This window comes from Dipodomys ordii, unplaced genomic scaffold (genome assembly GCF_000151885.1).
Source record: "Dipodomys ordii isolate 6190 unplaced genomic scaffold, Dord_2.0 Scaffold199, whole genome shotgun sequence".
NCBI lineage: Eukaryota > Metazoa > Chordata > Mammalia > Rodentia > Heteromyidae > Dipodomys > Dipodomys ordii.
In genome coordinates this window covers 3,920,295-3,944,483 of record NW_012267415.1, presented here as the reverse complement: position 1 = coordinate 3,944,483, position 24,189 = coordinate 3,920,295, and the positions used below count along the sequence as shown (strand labels likewise).

Below are 24,189 nucleotides of genomic sequence, written 5' to 3'. Positions count from 1 at the left end.
TGTCTGTCTATCTATGGGATATAAATAAGCAGAATAAATATAAATCTGACAATTTAAATCTGATTTATCCATAAGAAGAAGAAAAAAGGATCAGTTAAAGAGTATTTAGATTTCAACCTAGTTCTGAGAAAACTTGGTCAGGCTGATGAGGAATGCTTGAACCAAGTTTTCCTATTAGGAGAGCCTCATGTTCCATTAGACTGGAGTCATTTAATCCCCCTGCTTTCCAGTTGCTGGAAGGAACTGGGCTTCAGTGTAAATAGAGTTGGGATGCAAAGAAGAAATGCCTGCAGCTAGCTGCTAGTATATTCATCTATTTACTGTTACAAGTAATGAATACTATGGACTGGGTGAATTATACAAAGGAAAGATTGAATTTGGCTCAGGCTTATCATCTCTGACCACAAGAGCCTATCTAGTGATGGCTTTGGTGGCAATATCCCAAGGTAGTGCCAGCGACCATATGCAAGTAAACACAGATATGCATGCATATGTTCCTCTCTCTCTTTTTCTCCCTCCCCCCTCACCTTTCTAATAATCTCCACTGACTTTCAGTCATGGAGCCATCACTCTGACTGATTTTAGATGGTTTTATGGATTCCTAATCACCACCCAAAGCCCTCACTTCTAAACATGGATGACATTTCCTCCACTTAATACTATACTACATGGTGAGGATTCACATTGAGGAGGAAAAGGAAATATACACAAACTATAATGTTCAGCACCTGGCAATCAGTAAAGCAGGATCCACTGCAAGGGATCTGACTGGCACATTTCCATGACCAGGATACATGGTTCACAAAGCTGTTCATAAACTTGTTCTAGTCCATTCTATATGTATATGTTAGTACACTCTTTCCTCTCATTACCTGTACAAGCAAGCTAATTACAAATTTAGTTATTTTTGTCCTTGTAGCTCTTTTGCATTAGAGAAGATTTCTAGAGCCTCAAATATATTCTCTCTTCTTATAATTCAGGTCAATAATTAAGATCATATGTAAAGTAGAGATCTTTGGGGGATACCTCATCTAAGTCATCCAATTCACCTCTTACCCATCCTGCTTAATCTTCCTGCCTAATTCTCTCACGTCATACAGTTTATTTCCTTTACCACACTTTTCATTCTCTAAAGTTGCCTTATTTTATTTATGCATGCCTTCTCAAATACTCAAAAAGAAAATCCATAATCCACAGTCTACATATGATGCATCAACTACACACACACTAGAATGCACAGCGCAAGAGCATATTTTATCCTGTTGTTTATTTATCATTGTTTCCTAGTTCTCATAGCCATGCTATACATCTAAGTGTTCTCTAAGCCAATACTGAACAACTGAGTGCAAAAATGAACAAATAAGAGCTGAGAATCAAACCAACTCTACATATATATATATAGATTCTGAAGTTTTATTAATGCTCAGAAATGCTCAACATGGGAATATTGAATTACCTTCTGATGAATATTAAGAAATTCATAGGCTTTGCCCAAACCATCTAAATATGGAAAACATTTGAAATGTTCTCAAGGAAATGTAATTTGTTTTGAAATTGTCTGTCTTTTCTAATTTTATGCAAGATTTGCTTTTCACTTGACTAGGTGGCAAGCACTATATGAGATTTGTAAAGCTTCTTAGATAAGCTTTGCTGTAGAATTGCAAAGTGTGAATGTTTTATTCATATCTAGTGATCTGGTAGGGTGCAAATAACTGACAGGAAACAACTGTGCAGAGTTTAAAGCTGTACTATCAGATCTCAAAGGATTAGTAATGACGATAAATAGATGAGAAAGAAAACATGAAGTGAAAGTGCTTTATCAGATAATGCATAGATGTCAATAAACCTAACAATTCTGATTATATGGTGTTGATATGATATTCATTCTTGGCTGCAAAAAAATTTTTACAATTTCAGCTGCATGCCACAATAAAGAATGTCTCATCGAAGGAATTTTTCTCCAAGTATACTCTAAAACAGTTTGCTAAAAATTGAACGAAAGATTGATGACTCTCATATTTTATGCTGATGTATTCCTCGGTATTTTCTTGCTACAATATGACTTGTTTGTTAAGTCGATGCACACAGTGTAGATCTCCATGGAAATCTGCTCTCTGCACTTAACCTCTGACATGCTTCTTTCTGAAGGATGAGGAACACGGAGAGAATGCCCTCCACTATCGGAATAGTGACCCCCTGATTGGGACCCATACGGAGAAGGGCTTCCTCAAAGCCAGCGACTCCATGGACAGTCTCTACAGTGGCCTGAGCTCATCAAGTAAGGCTAATGAACAAGGGACAAGATCCTTATTCAATTAATTTAAAACAATAATTGTGCCCCTTTGGGCTTCTTTATCAAGTTAGCAACAAGGTTGCAGCCATTTTATAATGGAAGTGGTTAAGATGTTAGGGTGTATTGAATCTATATGTACTTACTATTGCATTAAATCTGAATCCCTGAAACAACAACAACAAAAAAAAGGAAACAAATAAATGTGTGCTGGGAAGAAGTAGCATTATCTTGAGTCAAAAGTTGAAGTGATTTTAAATAGTCTGAGAAGTAAAATTTTCTGAGAAATAAGATCCTTTATTTCGTCTTTCTTCCACCCTCCTTTTTTCCTTTACTTTGTCCTTCCTTCCATCTACTCTGTCCCCTCAACCTTGTTCATGTTCCTCACTTTCCTTATTTTGTTTCCCTCAAGTACTCTTAAAAAAATGCAAGGTTTTTGCATCAATTATTTCATTTAGTTTTTACCAGTAATGAATAAAGTACTGCATATATATATATATATTTATATATGATATATATCACTAATTAAATACTTTAAAAATCCACAAATGACTAACAAGACATTTCTAATTAACACTCATGTATTTCTAAGGAGGAAATTATCAAGTTCTGGGACATTCCTGAAAGTACTAATACTGTATGGTGCTTTGTAACTTTTATATATAATCTGTTATACATACTCTACTCCTTTCAGGCTTTTTACTGTGTTTGAACATTTTTTTATTTACTGTGTGTGTGTGTGTGTGTGTGTGTGTGTGTGCACGTGTGCATGTGCACACGTGAACAAGTTCTTGAGCTTGAACTAAGGGCCTGGGAACTTTCCTTAGTATTTTTTGCTCAAGGCTATCACTTTGTCACTTGTACTACAGCTTTACTTTCTGGCTTTTTCCTGGTTAATTGAAAATAAGATTCTCATGGATTTTCCTACCTGAGATGGCCTCAAATCATGAGCCTCAGATCTCAGCCTCCTGAGTAGCTAGGATTACAGGTGTGAGCCACCAGGACCTGGCTGATTTTCATTTGTAATTTGTTTGTTTCCACTTCCTGGTTTGATGATGGATCACAAAGAAGAGATGTTTCAAATACCTTCCATTTTATTCTTATTTTTAATACCTTTAAGTAGTTGTACATATTAATTCAACATGTCCATTTATGAGTACAATGAATGTTGATGATTGTCATTCCTTTCATCGACATTCTCCCTCACCTCTCCCAACTCCACTCATTACCTCGTTTCCTAGTTCTATTCCACAGGTATCCCTTGTATACTATAACTGCATTCCCTCATCCTTCCTCTTTCCATCTTACATTGTTATTGACTGTGGGAGATTTATTTTGTGAAAAATTAAAACAGCTTAATAGAATTCTGTGTGTGAAACCTATATTTCACTTGTACTCATTTCCACTGGAAGTTTTAAAATTCTAAATTGTGATGCTGAATGTGTGAAAATTTTTATTGATAGAAAAGCCTAGGCTTGGGTTCATCCCGGAAGGAGGACATGGAGTTGGTGACCTGCTTCATTGTTGTCCTATGCAACTACATTTCTATGATTACAGGAAATTCACATTTCTTTTCACAAGTTCACACACGAAATGCAACCACTCAGAGGATCTTTACCATAATTTCCTAACAGATGGTACTAAAACCTGCGCTGCTATGTCCTTGAATGGAGCCACAAAAGGTCAGCCTAAGAGGGAAGTGAAGTAATTCTGAGAATGTGAGACCAGACCAGGGCTCTTCTAAGGAAAACCATTCTTGCCCTTAGGCAGGGAGCAAAATGAAATCTCTTTCCTGCTTTTGTTTCTGTTTTCCTTGTTATTTGGTTTTGTTGTTGTTGTTTTTGTTTTCCTGAAGTTCAAGAGCAAAAGGTGAGACAACCCATGAGTGAGAGAGTGGGGACCAGCTTCTAGAAGCGGTTTCAAATGCCTGCAAACTTGGTGGTCCAGACACTAAGACACACTTCCTCTTTCTCCTAAACTCTCACACCAGGCAAATGATCACCTTTATCACACAGCTGTTGCCTCACACACAGTAAGAGCTGCGGTATGCACTAAGAACTAGGTGAGGGGACTTCATTCCTAACTGTCTGAAGTTGCAGGGGATCTTGTAATATCATGCTTTGATCATTCATGATCAGTAACACATAAGGATCAAACTATTGTTACCAATCTGTCTTTGTGTATGAAATCACCAGGCTTAGGCAAGAGTTAAACCTATAGCTTGCTTGTCTGTCTTTACCAAGTGTTCATTACTCAACACACTAATATACAGTGGATTGAATCAGAGGAAACAACCTAAGAAGGTGCTTGAGGTTTGAGTTACTGACTGGAGAGAGTTTTGTCTTATGGAAGGAAAATAAAAGGGCCAGGAATAGCTTAGAAGACAGAGGTTACTGTTAGAGCAGAGTTAAAACAAGACTACGACCCACTGTCCCATTGTGCAAAAGAAGGTTGAGATACTAAAAGCCTTTGATGAGAACTGTTAAAAAACAACAACAACAAACTCTTGTTTTCCCCCAGGTGGAATAACTAGCTGTTCAGATGGCACAAGTAACCGGAACAGCTTCCGACTGGATGATGACGTTCCTTACTCAGGACCATTCTGTGGCCGTGCCAGAGTGCACACAGATTTCACCCCAAGTCCCTATGACAACGACTCTCTCAAAATCAAGGTAGGTTCACATCATACCTGCTTTCTGAATGGTTTGTCAAATGCCAGTTTGATCTCTTTCTGGAAGTATAAGAAAAGGAAATAAGTATGTTAGCAGAACTGCCTTACAGTGGTAAGAAATTGAACAAAATCTGTGATGTGGAGTACAAGGGATTAGTTAGCTCAGTTCATGAGCATGCATTAGCATTAGTGAGCAATACAAGTTCAGAGTTGATGAGAGGCAAATCGTTTTGGCCAATTTCTTTTTGTGTGTGTGTGAAAATACTGTACAGAGGGGTTACAATTACATGGACAAGATAATGAGTACATCTCTTATCAAGCATTGTTGCCTCTTCCTTTGTTTCCCCTTCCCATGATTCCCATCCTCCCCCCACCCCACCAAAGTTGTAAAGTTCGTTTTCGACATAACAACTTGTACATCTTATTGTTGCAATGGGTCCACCTGTATCCCTATTTAAACGATTTGTTTTTTCGCTTCCCCTCCACAAATTATCCGGCCTTCAATACAGTGAAAGCAGGGGTTATACTGTGGGGGAGGGACATACAAAGCAACAAAGAAATAATCTTATAAATGTGTTAGAAACAATCGCATGAAAGAAAAAAAATTTGAATACTTATCTTAGGGTTCATTTCCCTAACATCAATTTATCTAACCTTTTCTGCTTGACTCAGACATATACTAGTTATTGCAAATAAGGGTAACCTATGTTTCTTTGGCCCTAGCTTACTTCACTTAATATAATTTTTTCCAAGTCTTTCTCATTTTGGCCATTTTCTGAAATCTGAAACCTCACCAGTGCTGGAGGTGCCTCGTTCTGAGTGCCAAAAAATAATCAAGAAAAAGAGACACAAGGAAGATGGAAATATCAGAGGAACAAAAGCTTTGGGAGTCAGATTTAACTAAGCAGTCCCAGTACCTTTGAAATTGGTTGTCATAAATAATAAGAGATCTTTCCCCAGTGGCTTCCTGCCTGTAATTCCTTCTACTTATCCCAAACTCAGAAGCTTTGAACCACACAAAAATCAGAAATGTGTAACTTTAAAAGTTTAAAAGACATATAATATGATAAGTTTACAAGTTTAAAGGACACAGGAAGGATTCAGTAAAGAATTTCCATACTTGAAAATGTCTTAGAACCTCTAGAGTTCCTTTGTCTGCTTAATAGTGTGGATCTGGCATACAATTTGATTTAAAAAGATCTAAGTCCCACACCAAGAACAAGAGGCCCAAGCAAGCACATGATCACAAGTCAGAATAATCATAACTTTTAATCTTACTAAATTCTACTATTACAAACAAAAATTCCTATTTTACACAAACCATACATTAACAAGACAGCATGGAAAATATCTATGAGTGGTAGATTTAATATCCTATTTGATTAAGGGGACAGATCCTCAAAATGGCAAAATACTGAATCTGTGGGAAGTTATACATCTCAAAGAAATAATTATGACTTAAATTTAGACATTTATTTGCATAGAAATCAATTGCCTTTACAATTTTCAATTGTTGCCAATCATTGGCTGCTTATAGCCAAATATAATCTGAAATAAGAATTTTAAAAATGCCACTTTGTTTGAGCATTCATATTTCATTCATTCTTCAATGGAAACTTTGTTATGGAACACAATCTAAATGTTTTCTCCTCTTAAGAAAATGAGCAATGTTAGTTAGAATGGCACAGTCCCATTTGTTAGGAAATGGAAAGACTTGGAAAAAAATTATATAAAGTGAAGTAAGCCAGACCCAAAGAACCAAAGGCCCCATGATTTCCCTTATGTGCAATAACTAGTATATGTCTAGGACAAGCAGAAAAAATCAAAAGCTATGTACATATGACCAGATAAGATGATATTAAGATAAATGAACCCCAAGGTAGGGGCACAAGAGGTTTTATCTTTGTTGCTGTTGTTTTTAATGTACTTATAGTATACTATGTGATTTTTTGTGTTTTTTGTATATTCTTTACCCATGGTATAACCCTTGTTTTCACTGTATTTGATGTCAGTGCCCTGCATCTTGTATATTCATTTTTCTAATTTGGGGAGGGGAAGAGAAATAACAAAAAGCTGAAATAAGGATACAGGTTAACCCATTGTAACAATGGGATGTATGAGACATTAGGTTGAAAATGAACTTTACAACTTTAGAGTGGGGAGGGAGGAGTTGGGGAGGTGGAGAGGGAAAGATGGTAGGGGAAAAACAAAGGAAGGTGTAACAATGCTCCAGAAGAAATGTACTCATTACTTTACTCGTGTAATTGTAACCCCTCTCTACAGTAGCTTCACAATCAAAAATATATATTGTAAAAAAAAAAAAAGAATTAACTCAGTGGTGCTCTGTTGCTCAAGTGGTAGAGCACTAGCCTTAGGCAAAAAAGCTCAGGGACAGAGCCCAAGCCCTGAGTTCAAGCCCAACTTAAAAACAGGATTAACTAACTCATTTAGTATAAACATATTCTACATAGTTGATAATTCTGCATAAAATCATTACTTTACATAGATAAAATAATCCTGAGATTTAAAAAAAATTATACTGTAGAAGATTTTTTTTTCAGATGGGCTAAAATTATGGATAGATTCACAGACTTCTTTCCAGTTGGAAAGCCCCTTCAGGAATGATGTCTTGATATTTTACTATGTATCAACTTAATGATACAAATGGAAAAAGCATCCTTTTTACATCCAGAAAACTTAGGCTTGAGTGCCAATTCTATCATAAAACTTCTTGTAAGCTCCTGGGAACTCATTTGATGTTCCATTTCTTTCTCAGTGATATTTAAAACAATAGTGTGATGCCTTCACATGATCCAGGTCACTGTGGGCAGGATCAGAGGTTCTTGGTCTTGTTAGAGAAAGAATTGAAGGCAAGACAGAAGTGTGAGTGAGAATAGGTTTATTCATGCAAAGCAAAGTAAGGAGATTGTGCAGGCTTGAATTCAAACAATTGCCCCAAGAGTCCTAAGACCCTATGTTTTTCTTATGGACTATCAGTACTGGGAATAACCATTCTTGAGAACTGTGTCATTTATGTGTCATTGATTCCTGGAACCTGTGTTATGTGTCACTACTGCTACACATGAGGGGGTTTGTCCTGGGTGGTGAGAGTGGTACTGTCATTTTCTACTAGTTATGTAGCTACAGGTCAGCAGGGCCGTGCTGCAGGTCACAAGTTATTCCATTCAGATCAGCAAGTCAGGGTAGGATTTTTTCTTTTTTAAATCAATTCTGAATCCACAGTTCTCAACTATCAGGTGTCCTAATCTCAGGCCAAACCCCTATTTTAATATTTCAGATTATTTATGTAAGATGTATGTTATAAGTAGAAAATAACTATGCATGGAAAATAGTTATAAATTACATAGTGCTCTAAAACTGTCATTTGATATTTTGATATGGAAAAACAAATGTATTATTAGCTATATTTAGAAGCTTTCCTTTAAACAGATGGAGGTTTGTTTACTATTACTAGTAAAGGATTGCTTTAAACAAGTGAACTCAAATCTGTTCTGTTACCACTGAAGACTTAATGTCTTCATCTTCATTCTTTCTTCGTTTTCATACGACTCTATCTCTTAGAAAATTGATTTGTATATGTCTTTGCCCTTAGAAAGGAGACATCATAGATATTATCTGCAAAACACCAATGGGGATGTGGACAGGAATGTTGAACAATAAGGTGGGAAATTTCAAATTTATCTATGTGGATGTCATATCAGAAGAGGAAGCAGCCCCCAAGAAAATAAAGACACATCGAAGGAGTACAAGCGAAATACCCAAGACTCTGAAGGAGTTCTTAGAGAAAATCCACCTTCAGGTGAGCTAATCTGCTTGGTTTTGGTGGCATATGGATGGATCAATTAAGGAAATTAAATGAATATTTATGTAGTATTTATGTAGTAAAGTTAAAAAATGTAAGACAACAAAAGAAAACTGTTTTGCCAGATCAGCTCTTATTTCTCCTTGATTAGTTTTATTATTCAAGGACAGGTTTTAATATAACATCCCTTGGACTAAATCATAGTGGTCCTTAGTGACAAGATTAATGTTAAGAAAGTGCAATAAAAAATGCAGTACAAGACCCACGGAAGGGGGGGGGAAGAATTGGGTAGGGGCCAGGGGGAAGATGGGAAGGGATGGGAAAGGGAAACAAAGGAAGAGGCTACAATGCTTGGTAAGAAATATACTCATTATCTTGCCCATGTAATTGTAACCCCTGTGTACAGTATTTTCACAAAAAAAAAAAAGACCCATGGGATCATGTCTAAATGAGAATGATTAACAGAATACAAAGAGTAAAGTGAAAAGTCACAGAAAGGAAAGAAAAAATGAAAAGAAAATGGTAGTTTTTACAAAGGGAAGATAATAAAATGCAATCATTCCCAACGTTATTTGTTATCAAACAGTGATCATTAATTCCCAAATTGAGTAGAATACTCAATTAGCTATATTTAGAAGCTTTCCTTTAAACAGATGGAGGTATTGAGTATTCTACTCAATTTGAGGAAATAGGTTGTCTGTTTTTATAGTCTTCTTGTTATATAAACATTACTTTTTGAATCATCTGCGTTGTTAAATGATTTATACATATGTAACCTCACTTGATACTTTCCTAGAACTATCTCAGCAGTACCATCTATTTCTAAAACTTACTCAGCAGTGCTTTGAAATTTTCATAATTCATCAATTAAGACTTTCTTTATATAAATTATCTCATTATTTACCTGTTTATACACACATGGTTTGTATTTTTTTTCTTTTTTGTTGGGGGGGGGTCCAGTAGTGGGGCCTGGGCACTGTCCCTCAGCTCTTCAGCTCAAGGCTAGCGCTCTACCACTTGAGCCACAGCGCCACTTCCGGCTTTTTTCTTTTTGCTTATGTGCTGCTGAGAAATCGAACCCAGGGCCTCGAGCATGCAAGGCAAGCGCTCTACCACTGAGCCACCTTCCCAGCCCACATGGTTTGGATTCTTATACATTCCTCTGTTATTATTGGCTCAGCATGGAAGGGACAGTACTTGGGAAAAGTATAGGTTTCAGTTTTTGCCTTAGCAACTTATTTGTTTTATGCTTTAGAAAAAAAAAAAATCTAGGTCTGTAAAATCTTACCCCAAAGGCCACAGTTAGATGGTTGTGTCAGAAAGGAATTTTTTTTATTCAGTTGTCTAATTCCATGCTCTTCTTGGGCAAACTATTTTTGTAATTGTTACTCTTTTTCCTTTTTACATTTTTAAGTAATAAGTTCTTCCTGATTACTTAAAACTTTTCAACTTCCTCTTATCCAATTTTAGTAACTAAAATAAGAATATTGAAATTATGATATAAATGGGAGAGTTTTTTGAGGAAGTTGTAAAAGTATTCTACTCAATTTGCATTTTTTATTCAGTCAGAAATAACAGGGGTTGTATAAATAATGTAGATTTTAAAATCAGAAGTCTATGAATTTTAAATTTTAAATTGATAAATGATACAAATGTCAGCTTCTCTCTCACACATACACACAGAGATAGAGAGAGAAAAACAGAGAGAAAGAGAAACACAGAGAGAGAAGGAAATAATACTTTTCCCATGGAGTCCATTTATATTTAATAGGGAAATTTAAGTTTTATTTTTAAAATACATTTCAACCAAAATGCAAAATCATATATATATAATGTTTTTTAAATTCATTTTTACCCAAAGAAGGTAATGAAACTAGCTGTTTTTATGATCATGCAAACAAGATAATATATAGATTAAGAAATATTACTATAATATACTCTTTTACAGGTAGTTTATCAGTAGAGTTAAGGAAATGTTACCAGTGTCCATGTAACTAGTCAGAAGTGTAAAGAACCAGTGGGATGAAGGATTCTGTCACTAAGCTGATCCTTTGCACTGTTATAGCTGGAGGTAACTTTTTCTCTACGTTTGTCCTTCCAGAGGTGACAATACATTCTCTTTAAAGCACTGCAGTTTGAATTTGAATAACTGGTGCAATAAAATGGATTCAAGCCAGAATTCTACAGACTAGCATCCTTCATTTTCTATCTGAAGCTCTATACTCCCTTTAAGCCCAAAATAACTAAACAGAAAGTATTTAACTATAGTTCTTAGATATAATATGATGCTTATTTTTCTCCCCCACAGGACTATACCTCAACACTTTTGCTCAATGGTTATGAGACGCTGGAAGATTTAAAAGATATAACAGACAGTCATCTCATTGAATTAAACATTGCAGACCCAGAAGACAGGATGAGGCTACTATCAGCTGCTGAAAATCTCCTCGATGAAGAAAGTAAGTACACTGACCTGCTGTTTTTTTGTTTTTTTGTTTTTTTTTTTCCGCCCTAGCATTCTTGCTTTAGTGTAAATAGCAAAATCATTCAAAGTAAAGATCCAGGTGTATTTACTTAGAGCCATGTATAATGTTCTTTTTTATAAAGTAAGAATTTTCGTTTAACCTTAGGAACAACAACTCTGATCAAATCTATAATTGAGGAAAGGATTTCTTTCTGTTCGTTGAATTCTCGGGAAGTAAAATGACTTTTCTCTGGGTCCCTCATTTTGATGCTGCAGAGCTATTAATTTGCAGGCAAGTGGATGCCTGCATTTCCAAAGACTGAGGGAGGTTAGAGGCAAATATTTAGTGACAGCATGAGCCATTAGTGAGAAATGTAACACATGGCTTCTGTAGAACAACACAGAACATGGCTCTAAGCTAATGAGGCTTTGTGCCATACAGGAAAATTCATTTCATTACCATATAGTCACATCTTGTATGTGTTTATAGCACTCTGTGAAAATGCTCTAATGGCTTGCAAAAATATGCAGCTCTTTTTATTATCTAAGATGGTTTTCTGTATTTGTAAGTATAAAGTGAAGATGGAATAATGCATGCAGATTCACTTAGAGAAGAATATTAGCTATGTCAACTGGCTTGGAGCTTTTACTTTTACAATTACCCAGCCAGAACGCCCTTCCTATTAAATCTCCTCAAGCAGGGCCTCCTAGCTTGAGTTGAAGGCGTGCCAAACTGTAAAGATTTTTTGTGATGATAAAAAGAGGGTAAAAAGTCTAATGTTTGAGATGAAAAATAATTTGTATCAACCAAACATCAAACTGATAGCAACTCTCATTGTAATTGAACACATGTTCCACAAAAATCTTTGGGACGAAGTGTTGATTATCTTACCTGGTACCCTTCACACAGCACTCCAAGTTAAATAGCCAAGACTATTTAACTCCAAGTTGAGGATGAGACATTGAGATAATAAGCAATTTGTCTAAGTGCAAATCCTTGGAAGTTTTAGAACTTGGATTCCTACTATGATTTGTGAGGCTAATCTATACTTTCTAACACTGTAACAGCCAGATGAAGAGCAACAGAGGAAAGCTGAATTTAGCTCTCAGACCTCCTGACTTCCTTTGTGGGCTATCCTGTGTCTCCTCTGGCAAATCCTGCAAAACTGAAGCTTAGTCACTTGCTATGCATTTGCTTTTTATGTGGTAGGAATTCATTTACATTTTTTGAAACTGTTCCTTACTTTATTCTGACTTGCTATCTTGAGTTCTCCTAGATCTTCATCCTATTCCAACAAATTTCAAATTCATGACTAATTCAACACCAGCAGAACTTACTTCATCTTCAGATCTTTAGGTTTTCATATGCTTTCTCTGAAGTTTTGAAGCCAGGAGATTAATACAAGAGCACAATGAGTCACAGAGGCAAACAAAGACTAGCCTTAAGAAAGTTAATTTAGTTAATAATTCAAGCCCAGACATTATCTCCCAAGGCAGTTTCTTTTATATCTCATCCATTTCAAGCTAGGATAACTCACTAAACAATGTTTGCTTAAAAACTACCTTATAGATTTCTCATATTCATTATATTTACTGTCATGCTAATATCCTCGAAAATAATTTGAGTATAAGAGGGAGAACAATATGGTGGGGGTTTTTTTTTGGGGGGGGGTGTTTGTCAGTCATGGGGTTTGAAATCTGGACCTGGGTGCTGTCCCTTAGCTCTTCAGCTCAAGGCTAATGCTCTACTACTTGAGCCACAGCACCACTTCAGGTTTTCTGAGTGGTCTATTGGAGCTAAGAGTCTCATGGCCTTTCCTTCCGGGACTGGCTTTGAACCGTGGTCCTCAGATTTCAGCCTTCTTACAGGCGTGTGCCATCAGTGCCCAGCGAAAAATAAGTTTTGAACAAGTAAAAATAATTGTTTTTCTTCTCTAACCATACACATGGATATGTTTGTTTTCTAATTTTCAAATGAGTAAGTAATTCAGAAGTTTCAAACAGCTGGATAAATGGAAGACATTAGGAAATTGAGATTGTCTGGTACTTTTTCAGGTTTCTTCTCCAGGACTTTATGTCATGGTTCCACTTCAGAAAATGGAAGTGAATCTCAGTACTCTGGAGGTTGAGGCAAAATGATTTAGAGTTCTTGCAGTCTGGGCCTCCACAGCGAGACCTTTAAAATATTACGTGTGTGTGTGTGTGTGTGTGTGTGTGTGTGTGTGTGTGTGTGTGTGTGTGTGCATGTAATGTATGTGTGCATAGAAGTTTGTTTGAAAACAAAACCTTTGTTTTTCAGAGTCACAAAATGACTCTGAAAGGTGAAAGGCCACCTAGGCTCTCCCACAGGAGGGTTGTGAAGGAGACAGTGCTTTCAGGTAAAACTATTAAGCAGGAACACAAAGGAAAGATGAGTTCCAAATCAAAGTCATATATGTTCTTCACTTCTTTCTTTTACCTCTTTCCTTGCCTGTCTACTGTCTAATGATGTATATTGATAACAACAACTTTTAAAATCTGGCTTAATTTTTCCATTGCATGATGGGGAAACTAAAATGTGAATAGCTGAGTATCTTTCTCAAGCTCATTTATGTAGAACTTAGATGCTTAAGTCCATTAGAATCATATCCTAGCCTGTGAAGGGAAAATATAATATCTCTCAGAATGGAGTGGTTTTCATTATATGATATATAAAAGAGGATAAACCCCAGATCGTATTTCCTGAAACAAAACTTTTAGCAAGTAGCATTTGAAGGTCAAGAGAAGTTAATCACCTACGAAAACCCCATAATGTGCAAAATATACACAAAAAGGCAAATTCAGGGAGATGAAAATTGCAGATTCAACCAGTGTTACTTGTCAACATAGAAGCCTGAGTTTTTTTCTTATTTTAATCTTATGGTCTAAAGTAGTATTAGAATATACATGTCAAAAAGATGCATACTTCACGTTATGCTATTGTGACTGAAAGCTATTTATCTTATATGAAACTGCTTTGCTCAAGAAATAAAGAAGAATGACTTCCATTTGTAGATAAGATGGTGAATTCTGATGATTTGGCACCATGCTGCAGGCTTATTTTTATCTATTCTTTACTCTGTGAATCATATCTTCTGTAACCATGCTAAAGATTAAAAACACAACCTTCATGTATCTTGAATGATAAAGACCTTGAATATATGGCTATATAAAATGGAGACATTATTAAAAACAAATGCATGTCACACTCACAGGTTAAAAATATTTTTTTAAAGAAGGAAATATGTACATTGATCTGGATTTTATGTGTGTATTTTTATTTCAATCATTGAATAATATCAGTTTGAAGATGTCAAAAAATGCCAATTTAGGGTTGTATTGTTTGTTAGACTGTGAACTTGGAAAGTTTTTGCTTTCCTAAGCATTGAATATAAAAACTGAACAAACTCGGCACATGTTTTGTGGGTAAGAGTTTAAACTAATATGAAAATAAAGAAAAGGACCCAAATGTGTCTTTAATATTTCTAGAGAAATTAAGAAGATAGGAAATAAGTCAAAGAAAAACCAGAAATCTAATATTTTAAATAAAAAATTTCCTTTCCTCTTAGCCTAGAGATTATTAGTATTGTTTGCACTTTGACCTTGAAAATGTAAACTTTTTAGGTCACTGCTTGGCAGGAGTAAAGATGCTTTTCAAACTAGCTGATAGAAAGGCTATTGAGTGGTCTAAAATGATCACAAGATTACCACTAGAAACATAATGATTTGGCGGGAGGGGGTTCCACAACCCAAGAAAGACAAGCAGAGATATTCAGACTTTATTCTGAGGTTACATTAGAACCAAGTAGAATTTGCTCTCTCACCTGGGAATCTAGATAAGGTTAGAGAGAAGAAAAATTGATATTGAGGCCTAATTCCTGGAGAAGAAAATTGAAGTGTTATCTATTTATTTTGTGGACATTAGGGTCTCCTTATTTATTGAGGGAGTTTAAAAAATAATTTCTCTCCTTTGGGAGTAAATACTATTTGTGAAAATGAGGAGAGGCAAAGAAAAAGTGGGGAGATCTGCAAAAGCAGGTGCTGCCAGTAGTTTATGCTTGAACTCCTAGCTACACAGGAAGCTGAGATCTGAGGATCCAGGTTAAATCTAGCCTGAGCAGCAAGTCTGAGAGACTCTCTAATACCCTACCAAAGAAGTTGGAAATGGAGCTGTGGCTCAAGTGATAGAGAGCCAGCCTTGAGCTAAAGAAGCTCAGAGACAGCATTCAGACTCTGAGTTCAAGCCCCAGCAGCAGGGGGAAATAATAACTCTTTACCTTATTCAAAAATGCTTCTTCAGAATAAGATCCATACACTGCTATTAATAGTATATATTTTCTATCAGTTCTGTACTTGTCACCTTTCTCCATTTAGAAGCACATTGGTGTGTCCTATAATCATATCTATTGAATGTTTACTATTGTCCTTGAGGAAAACGGGTGCTGGAAGTATTTTGCCTTACCCTAGAGGGATCACTTAAATTTTCAATTAAAATAAAAATTTGCTAACAAGATACGCAAACTGTATAGAATCTATATACAATTTATTTGAGGTGTCTTACAAAGTCTTGTTGCAGTGCCAAATGAGGAGGAAGGGGACAGGGGGAAGGGAAAAGGACCTGGTGTGCAAGGCATTGGCGCCAGCTGTGGTCCCAGTAGCCCCTTATTGCTAAACCATCCCAGGTTGTGCCTTCTTGCCTGTCTGCCTGCTCAAATTGATGCAGGCAAAATGGAGCAGGGAGTAGTCAGGAGCTGGAACAGGAGTTTCCACCAGGGGAGATTTGCAGCGATGCCAAGCTCCAGTCCAGCAGTTGGCCTAAACATGTGCCAGCCTAGCCCGGTGCCCCAGCCCCTGACATGTGTACCTGGGGTGGCCAAACTATTTGCCATATGATTTCAGTCTAGATTCCAGAAATGCACAGCTTTTAGGAAAAGACATGGTATCTACCCACATATATAAGGTGCAGGAGACATGCAGGCATTTTACTTGTGTGCATTTATAAATATGTATTTGGTATCTATTCCCAGTCATAGATGATTGGCTTTATGCAATTTCATTCCTCCAGATTTTTGGCTTCAGTAAGATTTCGTTTAGGATACATATCACATGTTTATTCCTTTACCATACAGCAATTTCTATTGAAAGAATTTACAGGTTTTTTTCACCTAAGTCATCTAAACACCTTTGTAAAGTCTATAAACAGAGCACTACTACAGTTGCTTGCATAATGCACTGTTATTGTATCTGATTTCATAATGAACACATAGTCTAAAAAGACCTAACCCTCTATTTCCCACAGCCATCCTGTACATGTTTAACAAATGTTTCTAGAATGAACATATGCTGGGGGGGGGGGGTAAAGAGATTTGTAAATAGTAAGTAAGAATTTTGTCCTTTTGATAAAAATTAAAATCTTCTCCAATCTTAGGGTGTACACACACACACACACACACAAGTTCTTGGAATAGTCAGATAGGTATTGATTGGCATGTGTCATTGGTTTTATCTTATGTATATACCTACTGTGTGTGTGTGTGTATAAAAGATTATAAAAATGTTGTAGATTTTTGGAGAGGAGCAACGTAAAGAACTAAAAGTTTAAAAATGTACATTTTTTTGTACCCAGAAATTATAGTTTCAAGAATTTATCCTACTAAATTCAAAATAAAAATATGAGTTAAAACATTAGTAGTATAGTAATAAGCCATAGTAATATATCAAAAGTATTAAGGAAGTAATATAGAACTTTCTGTATATTGATGTGGAAATATATCCTAAGAATATTAAACAAAAAAATAGAAAGTTATATAGGATAATCTTATTATAGTGAAAAAGTATAATAATAATAATAGCATGAGATTAATTTTTCATCATATCAATATAAATAAGCATAATCTTATGTGTATCCTCATGTTTTCTTCTTTCCTTTTCCATTTGGCTAGACCTGAGAATTAAACTTGCATAAGACAGATCAACAAAAGCCTAAATTTTTTATTCACCATGTTACGTGGCAAGTCATGCTTCATGAGGAAAGTAAGAATTGAAGAATCAGTTACAATGGAAAACTTATATACTGATTTGTACCTAGAGTAGCAAGCTATAAAAATAATACAAGGCACAGGGGCATAGTCTGGAGTATATAATTAGGTCAAGACTTAGCTAGGATGATAAAGCTTAATCTGCAGATTTCCTGTGGCTTTGATGGTAAGGATGATAATTTCTTTCCTTATAAGGAGGCCATATTTCATGTGGAATTTCATCCTGCCTTTAAGATACAGAGGAAGGTAGAGTTATCAAATACCAAGTGGTTTTTTTTCAAGTACTTTTGACTAAAATAGTGAATATATCAAAGTAGCTTGTTTGAACATGGCATGTTTTCAACTTGTTCAAGTAGACAGGGTTAATTAATCTATCAGAATATGAAATTGATTTCCCGAGGCTTCTAATTCAATAGTACACAATGGCAGTTTTAAATCTCATTTGTTCATCATCAAAATAGTTAAAAATGACAATTAAGGGCAGAAATTTTCTGAGTCCAAAGCCCTCCACTGGAGTTTGTAGCCAGACAGGGCACTTACCCAACCTGTTTTCCACATATGGCTCAGTGATTGTAATCTCCAGGGAGACTGATCTCCAGGGAGAATGTCTCTGCCCCCATTGACCTGTCAGTGCAGTGTAAGTAAAGGTCACCAGGTGTGTGAATGAGATTTCCTCCACATGGAAGTGGCACTGTAGCTCAAATGGTAGAGCGCTCGCCTTGAGCTGAAGAGCTGAGGGACAGTGCCCAGGCCCCGAGTTCAAGCCCCACGACCGACAAAAAAAAAAAAAAAAGAGAGATTTCCTCCACAGTACACAACTCACCACAGGATCAGTTATGACACTGGGCCACAAAGAGAGTAAATAGAGGAAGAGTGATTTCAACTCCATATTCCCTCTTGGCCTCCATAGTGGATTCTTGTTTCTTATTTTGCGTTATTTTCAAGAAAAGAGGTTAGTAATAAAGTAAAATAAGCATCATACATGCAGTTTAGTTAGAAAACTATAGTCCTAAGAGATTTAAGGACATGTTTAAGATGAAATTAAATGTAGCTGAGAGCTCTGTTGTATGTTTTTACTAAATTTCCCTCCATGAAAGAAAATAAAACGCTGTTTCTGCACAAAAATCTAGCCATAGAAGCGTGTACTACATCATTTCTTTCTTTCTTTTGGGCAGGGGGAAGAAGGGGTCCGGTTGTGGGGCCTGAACTCTGGGCCTGGGCGCTGTCCTTCAGCTCTTTAGCTCAAGGCTAGTGCTCTACCATTTGAGCCACAGCACCACTTCTGGCTTTTTTCTTTTTGCTTATGTGGTGCTGAGGAATCGAGCCCAGGGCCTCATGCATGCAAGGCAAGCACTCTACCACTGAGCCACCTTCCCAGCCCCTCATTTCTTTTTTTTTTGAGTGACTTAAATGGACACAAAACATGAGAGTGAGCATTGTAACATACTAAAGTGTCTATCTTTGATTTTTTTCTTTTGAGCATAGTGCCAGAATAGAAAAAGAAGAGGACTGCTTATAAAACAACTTTAATTGAATTTTAAACAATTTCTTTTTGATCTTTAGTTCTTATATCCTCAGTCTAAACATCACTTTTATTAAAATATATTATTTATCACTTTCTTTGGCTAAGCTCATTTTACTATACCTTCGAAGTTGTGTTATTTTATAATATCTGTAAGAGAGGATTAGCAAAGACATATTCTGAAGATTTGAGTAAAGAAACCTGGGACAATTTTCTAATAGGTGAATATAGGGAATATTTCTCTCCTTAGAGTATTGAGAACATTTTCCCAGAATGAAGAGCTAGTTCTATTTCCTTAAATATTTCTTCACTTTTAGTATAATTGAGATTGCCCACAATTAATTAAATGTCACAACTCCAATATAATTATTTTGTGAATAATTATATTAGCTGTCTTCTGTTTTAATCACCATGCCACATTTTTTCCCCCAACATTGATGACTATCTTAAAATCCTTGATTTTGGTCCATAAGCTTTAATTTACTGTTTTTGTAGGAAATAAAATATTTTAACATTCAAATTCATTATTGGTAATAAAATATTTGCTAAACAATTCTTTCTTAACCTATTAATTTTATTTTCATTACATACAGTGCAGAAAAATGCTGGTTTCTGGAGTTCATATTGTGCTTGTAATTAAACTGTATTAACAGAAGACATGTCAGTGATTATAATTCTTTAGCATATTCAGAATGAAACTATGTAGTCTTTAGGATATTCACAAACTATTGATGGCTGCATTTTTAAAGCCATTTTATTTTTTATTATTTGGAAATTAAAATATAAAGCATTGTACAGCTTTAAATGAAAAATACAGAAAAGTTTATATAAATATGTATATACTTGTCTGCATACAATTTTAATGATAAAATGTGTGCTTTTTTTTAAACTTAAGATATTATCAGAAATACTTTAGTATTAAAAGATGCACTCAGATATCAATGAGAAGTCTGCAATTTTGGAGGCAAACTCTTTCTTATTCCTATGTGTTACTTGCGTGGTTAGCTCAGATGCTTGAACCATAGAACAAAACTGATGAAGGTTGTGTTTTCAATTTCTGGGTAGGCCAGTTAGCATTACTGTGCTTCATGGCCACATGGAGGGACTAAATGACTTAGAAAGAAAATGTGAATGCATTAGTATGAATTCATCTTCTCTGAGGAAAAGGTTAAAAAAAAATCTTCTCTAACAGAAGACCTACCTTTGTGCTAATCCCTATCATTACTGTCAGGATGAAAAGAAACAAGAAGAGGAAAATCTTAACTCTCTGAATACAAAGACTGGATACCATATAGCTTTCATCTCCATAATAAAACATAATGACCTGCCTTTTCTTTTTATAGTTACAGTTGAGGGGCTCCAGCCGATCACCTGCCTGAAATTATTGCAAGCCTGGTGGGAAGCATTCGAGAAGGCATAGTCATGTTTTCATTGCACTAGGAAATCATTTAGCAAATTACTGCTGTTCTGTAAATTACTGTGCTACATAACTTTCATACTGAGAAACTGTTTCCTTTTTTCTATAAAAAATTGTAGATGAAAGAGTTCTTTGGTAAATAATCTGTATTTAAAACACATCAATTCCTACAACTTAAAGAATGTGATATGGCATTTCTTGGGTGGAAATAAACACAAATATTTTCATTACTACTATTAAACTATGACGTGGGTAAAATGTTTTTCACTTACGTTTTTTGTTACAATTTGAGTTGAAGTTGTAGAGGCTTCTTAAGATGAAATGATAATCTAAATATTTCTTTTGGGAAAGAAAAACAATTTTATAAATCAGAGGGGTTTTTTTGTTTTGTTTTGTTTTGTTTAAAGCCAAGACCTCTATCTTCAAGGGAGCCTACAATTGGTAATAAACTTAGAGTAATGAGAGCTAACAGCTCTTATTATAGCAAAAGGTACTAATTTGTAGGGAAGTAGCTTGACTCTTTACAGTGGAAGGAGTTGTGGCCTTATCTCCATCACTGCGGTGTTCCAAGAGGGCCACATTTCAGAGTGATCAGAGTTAATGTGCTAGGATGCATAACAAAGGACTAATTCCTCTAGCCTTTTCCAGAGACAGTTGGATAATGTAGTAGAAACTGCTCATTTCACTTCAGAAGCAATAAGATAGAAAAGCAGAAACTAAAAGCACTAGATCCTTAGATGGTCATGTTAAACTGTAATCCTCATATGCAACCTTTTGAAGTTCAGAAAATTATATTAACTTAAAAGAAAAAAAAAAGAAAAGCAGAACCCAAAAAAGCAATTCTTTATAAAACAAAGTCTCATTTCATAAACAAGTGTTGAAAACCAAGTAAAACCAAGTAGAAAACCAAATAAATACTTGATATGCAATCCTATAGCTGAAGAAAGTTGTGCCAAATGTTCAGATTCAAGAGAGGGTCACAGATGTAGTTTTTCACAGGTGCCTTAAAAAAAAGTTCAAAGAACTTTTTATTTGTTTTGAAAAAGACGAAGGAGTAGTTTTTTTAATCATTTTCATTTAGCCTTTCTCAATCAGTCATCTTCATGTAACAAGAGAATCAGTAAAGGAGTTTAAGCAATGTTTTTTTCTCATTTCTTCCATGGATGGCGTAAAACTACTTACCATTTTGGTATATTAAATACAAGCTAATTCACTATGCAAGAGTAACTGAGGTCAGCATGGCTCAGGTTTCATGGGTGACAGAGGTTAGTAACAATTAGATTCATAGTAGGCCATAAACAAATAATTGGCCAAGGATCTGGAACCTAGGGGAAATGCATTTTAATGGTTGTATGCAAGAGATGTGTAAATTTGGTAGAAGGTGGGCTTCCTAAAAAAAATTAATTTGCTGTGTGTTAGTCTATTGAAAATGATTGATTATACAGCCTCCTTGTTTCAGTTCTTGAAAATTTGGGTTTATTCTCTTCTCACTGGAGTTGAGTAAATACAGCAGAATGTAATCAAGTTCTTGTTCAAGCCTTACATATATGTGTAATTCTCCCGATGTGAGGCTATTCAAAGGGTAAAAGTGAAGAAACCCCCAGCTGATAAAGTGAAAGAGGAGGATGTGCTAAATGTAGCTAAGAAGTGGTAGTTAGATATCCATTTCTTCTCTGAAGAACTCAGTTCATGATACAGGGAACTACCCATCTGGAAGGGCAAAGAACCTTTATGATGATATTAACAGAATCCTGTGATGACTAATATAATGTTGCATAGAGTCTTTTAAAATATCTTTTAGAGTTTCAACATTAATCTAAAAGATAATGTCTGCTGAAAATAGAAGAATATTGAAATGAATCAATGTAAACATAAACAATTGTCTTTTTCTGATGAAGGTTGGCATAGAAAAATTCTGGACATTTTTTAAGTTTTGTTATAGCCTATGCACTTGAAATTGTATTTTATCTAGGTGATAGAATAATAGAATATCTATCTATTCTAGTGATCGTTTGCTTATGGATTCACATTATCATGATTAGGGACTTGTTCACAAAGATTGCTATAAATTTGGATTGTATTTTAAAAGACATATGACTTATTTTAGATGATACTTTAAAGAATATTTAAATGTATAAGGCACCAGTTTTACTGTGGATACAACTTATTACCAATGAAAAAGAAGAGTCCACATTGACCTTTGCTTTTGTAGGTTGTGCACATGAATTTCAGGAAACTGCAATTAAACAATAAAGGCACAATTTGTGTTCTAAAAAAACAGTGATTTGAAAATTCATATGTGTGTGTATCTTTTATAACAAATAAATGTATCTTTTATTCACTGAAACTTCAACTGTAGTCAACTGAAGATTGGAACATTTAAAATAGGATAATACATGAAAGAGAATAACAGATGAATAAAACTGGCTTTCATTAACACTTCCTCTTTCTTCCATTCACAGTCATTGAAGAACAAGTAAATGAATCTGTGTCTTTATGCATAAGCCCAGACATTTCCTCAAGTAAGTCACAGTTAGATGACTGTCCAAGAGACTCTGGTTGTTATATGTCATCAGGAAATTCAGATAATGGCAAAGAAGACCTGGAATCTGAAAGTTTGCCTGACATGATAGAGAAGATTACTCTCACAGAATCAAGTGATTGAATATCTTCCTCAACTATATGTTCTATTGATACATTCCTTTATAGCTCTCCTTGATCTACAAGGCAGAAAAGAAGAGAATATTTTGTAAATACAAACCAAATTAGAATATTTTAATCTGAATGCTGTACATACAAGTGCATACCTCTAACATTCACAGGAGTTGTAAGTAAAATGTACATTTATTAAATGCTATGTAATTTGCATAGATTAGAAAATATTACAATGTAAGGCTCTGATATGTATTACACACACTTTCTATTACAAACATGAAAATATGAAAATTTTCTTTTACACAAACCAGTTTTGAACATGTGTGTATTAGTAAGTTAATATTAATGGAAGGTCTTTTGGTTGAACTGATTTGTACAAGTAATATGTATACTCATTTTTGTTTTGTTGGGAAATTGTATTGATATTGGGAACTTTGTATCCTTGACTTGGAGTATTAGTAAATTTTGTGTTGATCTCTTTACTAATTCCATTATTTGTTATAAAAGTGCTGATAGCCAGGCACTGGTGGCTCACGCCTATAATTCTAGTTACTCAGGAGGCTGAGATCTGAAGATCACGGTTCAAAGCCAGGCAGGGCAGAAAAAGTTCCTGTGAGACTCATATCTCCAATTAAACACTCATAAACCAGAAGTGGCACTGTGGCTCAAATTGTACAATGATAGCCTTGAGTACACAGAGGCTCAGGGACAGTGCTCAGGCCCAGAGTTCAAGCCCTACAGCCAACCCTCCCCCACAAAAAAAGCACCAATAACAATATTTGATCACTCTTAATCTAGTAAAACGAATTTCAATAACTGCAGAGATATTCTTTATTTAAGTGTAAATAAATTTTGACCCAAATGTTAATAATAAAAAGAAATATGTATATTGTACATTCTAAGCTAGTTTTTTTAGTCTTAGACCTTTAAAGAAAACCTATTGGACAATGGTTGTATGATCAATACTCAATAATGATTCTCAAATTACTAATGGTTCTTTTAGACTCTGCTGCTCTCCTAAATCAATCTGTGTTTTCCAATTTCCTGAAGAGATAGCAATATTGACAAACACAAGCCCTTCATTTTCTCTGTAGTTTTATCTATTGTTTTTCATTCCTAACTTCTTTTTACAAAAACCACTACTATTTATTTGTAGCAGATCATTCTTCTATTCTACATGTGCCATCCATGTGCAAATACAATATGTAATCAAGTCCTATAGATCCTGTCTATCTAGAAATGCTTTCATACTTGTGACTTACCATCCATTTCCATGGAATCTCATAGTCTC

General features: G+C 35.3%; 1 protein-coding gene across 3 annotated transcripts in view; it reads left to right on the top strand.

Annotated features, from left to right (window-relative positions):
* The window catches only part of Samsn1 (SAM domain, SH3 domain and nuclear localization signals 1), a 48,560-nt gene extending 25,180 nt beyond the window's left edge, over nucleotides 1-23,380 (top strand). For all 3 annotated transcript variants that reach the window (XM_013034893.1, XM_013034892.1, XM_013034894.1), the window contains 5 exons: nucleotides 2,149-2,278; nucleotides 4,811-4,962; nucleotides 8,575-8,781; nucleotides 11,093-11,243; nucleotides 22,706-23,380. In XM_013034893.1, the coding sequence (XP_012890347.1) occupies nucleotides 2,149-2,278; nucleotides 4,811-4,962; nucleotides 8,575-8,781; nucleotides 11,093-11,243; nucleotides 22,706-22,908 (843 nt within the window). In that variant the 3' untranslated portion in view covers nucleotides 22,909-23,380. The remainder of the gene's footprint in view (nucleotides 1-2,148; nucleotides 2,279-4,810; nucleotides 4,963-8,574; nucleotides 8,782-11,092; nucleotides 11,244-22,705) is intronic.
* Nucleotides 23,381-24,189: the final 809 nt, after the last annotated feature.